At 43.6% G+C, this 7,528-nt stretch overlaps 1 protein-coding gene across 1 annotated transcript; it reads left to right on the forward strand.

Moving 5' to 3' along the window:
• Positions 1–1,018: 1,018 nt before the first annotated feature.
• On the forward strand, positions 1,019–1,707 carry LOC149248014 (uncharacterized). The gene is made up of 2 exons (XM_089446996.1): positions 1,019–1,371; positions 1,507–1,707. The coding sequence occupies exons 1-2, from the start codon at positions 1,042–1,044 to the stop codon at positions 1,705–1,707; spliced, it is 531 nt and encodes a 176-aa protein (XP_089303122.1). The 5' UTR covers positions 1,019–1,041.
• Positions 1,708–7,528: the final 5,821 nt, after the last annotated feature.

Consider the following 7,528-nt stretch of genomic DNA (forward strand, 5'->3'; position numbering starts at 1 on the left):
TACACTTATAGGTTGTGCACAGGCTTGAGCAAGCATATGTATTCATCCATATTATTTGATTAATGCAATACAGATAGGAAGGGGATTTGAGTAGTTGCTTTCCCTTAGATAAATCTTTGTGTATGCGCGTTAATTCTTGATGCATGTTTATGATTTTAGCTATTGATCATGAATTGAATTCCACAGAGCAGTAGAGTAGATTTGAGTCTTGTGTTTTTAGTAAATTACATGAGTAGTTTCATATCTACAAATTAATGTCTACAAGCGTTGTTAGTGGAATTTGATGATGAAGTAAAATTTCTAGAAATATTGATGAGAGAACCTAAGAATGAAATTTTATTTCATTCAACCCAACAGGAAGAAAGCAACAAATATCATTGGCGAACTATAGAAGATGGAACAAAGGTTGAAAAATAAGCTAATGCACATGGGTGAACAACAAACTACATGTTTTTGAACAACAATGAAGAGAAGGAAGTAGCCATTTTCATGATTGATTGCAATTTTTGGGAATTTAATATTTTGCAGGTGCAGGTAAAGGTGAGAATTTAAAGGATGAAAGTCTATATTTTAGAAAGCAACCATGGATAAGGAAAAAAATTTCCTTAAACGTTTTTCGAAAGATGCTTGGTGATGAAGAATGGAAGATGAATAATCAAAGGGAAATAAAGACCATGAAATTTTCAAGTTTTGAACCAAGGTTACAATGACCCAATGTCAACATCATGGATCAATAAAAGGGTGTATTAGACATAAATATTGAGTAGCTATGTATTATGATGAGGAAATTTCCTAAGAGCCTGATGGGGACCCAGCCCACGTGGCCCCTCACTCCCGAACCTTACGTGGACTTGTGTGATTATGTTGTAATGGGATATTTGTTGAATTGCGTATTTATGAATTAGGTGATATTTAATCACCCGCCTGTACCTATCCGCCTCTCCACGCTCCACCTGTCCGTCTCGGGATGTGGCAAAACCCTAACTATCACTTGGCCCTTTTCTCCGGAATGTTCGCGCTCATTCGGTCATTTTCGCTGTTATGCTTGTTCTCTGTGGCTTTGCTCTGATGTTCGGCTCTGTGCATGGGTTTTGTTACTCTCTGCAATGTTCCGCCCTCTGTGGCTCTGCTCTGGTATTCGGTTCTACTTATGGGTTCTGTTCAGAGGTTCGGCTCCGTCTTGGTGGGAAGCTCAAAGTTGCAACTCCGTCTCTGGTTTCAAACCATCGTTCAACTTCGTCTGCTCAGGTAAGGGTTTCGTTGCATGCTGTATGCTCTTGTCCTCAACTCGAATTCCGCCTAACCCTTCACAGCTCCTCTGTGGTTAGGTTATCGCTGAGCTTCTGCAACTTCTGGACCTGGTTACAACTGGTAAGTTTCCACACCGTGGCTCTACACTGGTTTTTCCTCACTCTGTTCTGTCTATTCGTCGCTCTCTGGCTATTTACTGTTGCATGAGTTTGTTTACATCCGCGACCCTAACAATGTATGTCATGGTGATTGCAGGTAACTGGTTCCGTGGCCTTGCAGGGGATTCGACCGCTTGTCTTCCGGGTAGCTCTGTTTCTATTTCACCTTCTTCTGTGGCTTTTAGTCTGCACGGTATTTGTTTGCCATGGTTGTCTGTATTTCGTTAATGAGTCAAGTTTGTGTGAGGGTTCGACCCACTCTGTAACTTCTGAGGGTTTCTATGGTAATTTTCGATGAATGTTTCGGTCTTTTGCTTTCTCGTCACTCGGTCATTCTACAGCAGTGCTTGGATAGTCTTATGAGTGCTCATTTGTTTGGCCGTTGGCAATGTTATGTCTGGAAATAGTTATACACAGCAAATGTAATAATTTCTTTGGACTTCGGTGTTGTTGCTTACCTGAGTTTTGAGAACCGTGGCTTTTCTTGCTTGATAGTCTGACTCCTTTCGTTCTTCACTTGACTTCGGCTTCGGCTGGTCATGGTACGCGTGTAATTAGAAAACCCTGTCACTGTGTCGACCTGCAATGTATTTTCTTGAACAGAACTTGGTGTATGTATGCGGTTGCCTCTCAGAGTAATGATATTTGGTTACAATACTATTTTGCAATGTGTGAATATGAACAGTAAATGAGAATAAATGAATTGTGCGTGGATGCTGTGTGAAACTCTGTCACGGTTCGTATTTGTAATAGATGCAATGAAAAGAATTCACTATAGATGCAAGATATTTCTTTGAGGACATAAAATCACAATCTGTAAATTTATTTAAGATGCACTGAACAATATATATGAAGGAAAAGAGTTGTATTCTGCTATTTCTCTTGTTTCAATGTCACACTCCAGAACCTTTTACATGTGTTTTTTCTATCTTCTTATACAATAGCTCAATGGTTAGGTAATTGTTAGTTAGTTCCAGATTACAGTTACCTGACAGTTACTCCAGTTACATGATTTGGCTATTGTCAGCTTAGCTGTTCCTTCTGTCTCGTAAGGGTTTGATGCTTTACAATGATTTATGGTCTTTTGTCTAATTCTCTGATAATCTTAATTCAAAACCTATAACTACAAGCCCTTAACAATTTTAGTTAGGACCTGTTATTACAACTGAAACAGAAACAAGTTAACAAGTCACTTAAGCTAATAAACTAAATGCTGTAGTCTAATCCTTAAAGAACAAAATGATAATAAAAAAAAAACTAAGACAGTCTTGCTGTCCTTCTGTTGAAATATTCATTTCTCCCAATCTTCTTCAGAAACCTGTTCTGCCTCTTCTCGGTCTGTGCCCTGTCGACCAGATGCTCCTGCATCAGGCTGCCGGGGTAAAAGAGAGTTCTCATGGCTCCGTTCCATGAGTTCTTCCACCGAGTAACCTGCCTTTCGGATCTGCATCTCGTCAAGCCAAGAACTGTCCTCCATTGGACGGTCCTTCCATTTAACGAGATAACGCAGATATTCCTTTCTGCGTGTCTTTTTGGCCACTTGCGTGCTGATGATTCCTTCTATCTCATGGGTCTTGACCGATGGTAACTGTTTCTTCCAAAGATTGTCCTCGAGCTGGGTGTCCCGTTGTGGCTGTACCACTCGTCCTTCCTCTGCCTGGGCATGGTATGGAAACAGGTCTGCCACATTGAATATGGGTGATATGCCTATATCAGGTGGCAGCTGAATTTCATATGCATTTGCTGAGAATTTTCGCAGAATTTTGCACGGGCCGATTTTTTTAAACTTCAATTTGTTATACGTGCCCTTAGGAAACCGTTCCCGGCGCAAATGTGCAAGGACTTCGTCCCCAATTTCAAAGTTTACCTCTCGCCGCCTTATGTCTGCATGTTGCTTATATTTCTGCGTGCTGTCCTGTAGTCTTGTCTTGACCTTTTCATGCAGCTCACTCATTGCTTCTGCAAAATCTTCCCCGTCTGCACTCCTTCTTTCTAGCTGTCCCAAATCTCGTAATTCATGTACTCCTCGCGGATGCATACCATACAAGATTTGAAATGGGCTAAGACCGGTGCTCCTATTTGGCGAATCGTTATAAGCGAATTCTGCCTGGGCAAGAGCTCGGTCCCACAATCGTGAGTTCTCTCCCGTCAAGCTGCGTAATAAGTTGCCCAAACTCCTGTTTACCACCTCTGTCTGTCCATCAGTCTGCGGATGATACGCAGAGCTGAAGTTTAGTTGTGTGCCCAGCTTTTTCCACAGGGTGCGCCAAAAATGTCCTGTAAATTTCACATCCCTGTCTGAAACAATAGTTTTTGGTAAGCCATGTAGTCGAACTACTTCCGTAAAAAAAAGATGCGCCACGTTCGTGGCGTCGCTTGTCTTCCGGCAAGGAATGAAATGAGCCATCTTGGAAAACCTGTCCACCACCACCATCACTGAATCATACCCCCTCTGTGTTCTAGGCAATCCTAGGACAAAATCAATGCTGACTGAATCCCACGGCCTGCTTGGAACAGGTAGGGGTGTATACAGCCCCGTGTTCTGGCTGTGTCCCTTCGCTAGTTGGCAGATTTTACATCTGGTTATATACCGCTGCACGTCTCGATTCATCCTTGGCCAGTAATAAAAATGCGCGAGCTGCTCCACTGTCTTATTGACGCCAAAATGTCCCGCTAGTCCGCCGCTGTGTTTCTCTCTCACCAGATTTTCCCTCATCGAACAATCTGGAACACACAGCTGTCCCCCTCGAAACAACAATCCTTCCTGTAGATTGTAATCTAGCCATGGGCTTGTATTCCTCAATACGGGATTCTGGCATGCTTCAAAAGCTTCTTTGAAATCCGCGTCCATCTGGTATAAATCTTTCAGATATTCAAATCCCATCACCTGTATGCCACTTTCCTGTAAGAGCAGGGCTCTTCTACTCAAAGCGTCCGCCACTTTGTTGGCTTGCCCACTTATGTGTTTCAACACAAAGGTGAAACTTTGTAGATACTCTACCCACTTGGCATGTTTATGGTTCAGTTTGTGCTGCTGAGTTATGTACTGCAAAGCAGAATTATCAGAGAACAAAACGAACTCATTTCCCAGTAAGTAGTGCCTCCAATGTTTCAAGGCCTGAACCACTGCATAAAATTCCTTATCATATGACGAATACTTCTGCCGACTCTCATTCAGCTTCTCACTAAAGAATGCCACTGGTCTGTCCTCTTGACTGAGTACAGCGCCAATAGCTGTCCCGCTGGCATCACACCGAACCTGAAAAGGTTTGCTGAAATCGGGCAGTCTCAAGATTGGCCTTTCTGTTATCTTACGCTTCAGGAGTTGGAAACTGTTTTCTGCCGCCTTAGTCCAGCAAAAAGGTTGGCTGGCCTTCTTGATGGTCTCCAACATGGGTGCGCAGATTTCACTAAAATTCCTGATAAACTTCCGGTAAAAACTTGCTAAACCGTGAAAACTACGTACCTCAAATAAACTCTTGGGTGACGGCCAACTCATGATCGCTTCAATCTTCTCTGGGTCCATCTTCAACTCATTCTCTGCTACCACAAATCCCAGATAAATCAACTCCTTCTGCAAGAAAGTGCATTTCTTTAAATTTACCAGCAGTTTGTTCTGCTGCAGCTTTTCGAACACCCTTCGGATATGCTGAAGGTGTTCTCTTCTCGTCCTGCTGAAAATCAAAATATCATCCAGATAGACTATTACAAATTTTCCTATAAACTCTTTTAACATCTCGTTCATTAATCTCATAAAAGTGCTTGGAGCATTACTCAATCCAAATGGCATGACCAGCCATTCGTACAGTCCTTCGTTGGTCTTGAAGGCTGTCTTCCACTCATCTCCCTCTCTTATCCTGATCTGATGGTACCCACTTTTCAGATCGATCTTAGTAAAATACGCTGCCCCACTAAGACAGTCCATCATATCATCCATTCTAGGCAAGGGAAACCTGTAACGAATGGTGATCTTGTTTATGGCCCGCGAATCTGTGCACATTCGCCATTCTCCCCCCTTCTTGGGTGCAAGGACTGTAGGTACCGCACAGGGGCTTAAACTCTCTCTGATCAGTCCCTTGTCTAACAATTCCTGCACTTGTTTGCGTACCTCCTCGTTGTCCTTGGGGCTCATTCTGTACGCTGCCTTGTTCGGTAAACTTGATCCGGGTATAAAGTCAATATGGTGGCTGATGCTCCTCTTGGGAGGTAACTTATCAGGTAACTCCTCAGCCGCAATATCATGGAATTCTTCTAACAGCTCCTGGATCTCCTTAGGCAATTCTGACCTTTCCACGCTCAGTAATACTGGCTTCATCCTCCTTACCACTGCAAAATTAATCTCATTCTCTTCAATCTGTTTTATATACTGCTTTCCTCCAAGTAATAATGCTTTTGTCCCACTGGATCCAGCTGTATCTTCCTCCTTGATGGGTACAAGTGTATGTTTGACCCCATCCTTCGTAAATTTATAACAATTTGTTTTGCCATCGTGTGTCACCTTCCTGTCATACTGCCATGGCCTTCCGAGCAGTATGTGACACACGTCCATTGGCATGACATCACAGACCACTGTATCGTGGTACTTGCCAATGCGGAACTCCACTTCACATTGTTCATCGACCAACAACTGGTGGCCTTTCTGCAGCCACGACACCTTATAAGGTGTGGGGTGCTTCAGCCGCTTCAACCCCAACTTTTCCACCATCTCCGTGGCTACCAAGTTGTCAGTACTCCCGCTGTCTATAATTACCTTACAGCACTTTCCATGCGACTTACAAACTGTCCGGAATAGTGCTTTCCTCTGGGTTGTTTCAGCCACTTCCTTGGTTGGCTTTATCAACACTTTATTCAAAATTAAAGCTTCCCCCGTTTCTGCCATGTCTTCCACTTCCCGGGGTTGTGCTTCAGCTTCTTCAGGCTGTGCCATCAGCGTTCCCCTTTGACCAGCTTGTTCAGCTTCTGGACACTCAAAGGCTCTGTGCCCCCATTTGTGGCACCTGTAGCACTGGACATTCGCCCCTCTTCCGCGGCCATTCCCTCGTCCTCTCTGGTATGACTGACCTCCTCTGGTGCTATCTCCTTTTTCGGCTGTTCCTGAAGCTTTTGAACTGCTGCTTTCTTCGCTATTTGCAGCACTCTTACCTCTTCCGTAGGACTGTCCTCGTCCTCTGCTACTTCCTCTCCCTCTTCTGCTGTTCTGTTTTCTGTTAATCTTTTCCTCCGCCTTAACAGCGCTCTGAAAGGCTTCTTCAATATTCTGGGGAGAAAGAATACTAATTTCATCTAGTATCTCCATCCTTAATCCATTTACGTACCTTGCTGTCTTTTCTGGGTTATCATCAGTATAACCAGCACGTAAATTTACTCTGTAAAATTCTTCTGTGTACTCTCTAACTGTCATCCCTTTTTGTCTTAGACTCTGCACTCGCCGATATAATTCCACCTGGTAATCTTTCGGCAGGAATCTGCCCTTCAACTTTGCTATCATTCTAGACCATAGCCGTATCGGCGTCTTGTTCATTTTCTTTCTGTCTGCTTGGACACTGTCCCACCATAATAGTGCGTGTCCCTTCAACTTAGTGGCAGCGAACTTAACCCTCTTATCCTCACTGACTTCTTCATTTTCAAAATATTTATCCAGTTCGCTTATCCAGTCCAACAGGACTTCCGCAGACAGACTGCCATCATAATTTGAGATTTTTGTTTTTGGTTTGCTGCTGGCCATCAAAACCTGTCGCAGCAACCTCAATTCTGGAGCTTCCTCATCAGTCCCTTCTGCAGCAGTCATCACCTCCTCTTCACTGGTGTCTCCCAGTTCTGGGTCTCTTCGTCTACCCGCTTCTACTGCTTCCAAGCGAGCTGTAAGAACTCTAATTTGCTCTCGCAATCCTTCATCTGCTCCTCTACGTGCACCTCTTCCACGTCCTCGTCTTGGCACTTGTCCTTCTGCCATCTTCTCTTAACTAAAGAAAACTGCTCTGATACCAATTGATGGGGACCCAGCCCACGTGGCCCCTCACTCCCGAACCTTACGTGGACTTGTGTGATTATGTTGTAATGGGATATTTGTTGAATTGCGTATTTATGAATTAGGTGATATTTAATCACCCGCCTGTACC

This window comes from Pinus tabuliformis, chromosome 7 (genome assembly GCF_031772625.1).
Source record: "Pinus tabuliformis cultivar Carrire ecotype Pingquan chromosome 7, CPIR1, whole genome shotgun sequence".
Classification (NCBI taxonomy): Eukaryota; Viridiplantae; Streptophyta; class Pinopsida; order Pinales; family Pinaceae; genus Pinus; species Pinus tabuliformis.

What these genes read in the sequence shown, in the direction of transcription:
- LOC149248014 (XM_089446996.1), top strand. Translation starts at nt 1,042, where the DNA reads ATGCTTGTTCTCTGTGGCTTTGCTCTGATGTTCGGCTCTGTGCATGGG. An exon ending in TCTGGACCTGGTTACAACTG is followed by an intron (nt 1,372 to 1,506) that starts GTAAGTTTCCAC and finishes TGGTGATTGCAG; the next exon opens with GTAACTGGTTCCGTGGCCTT.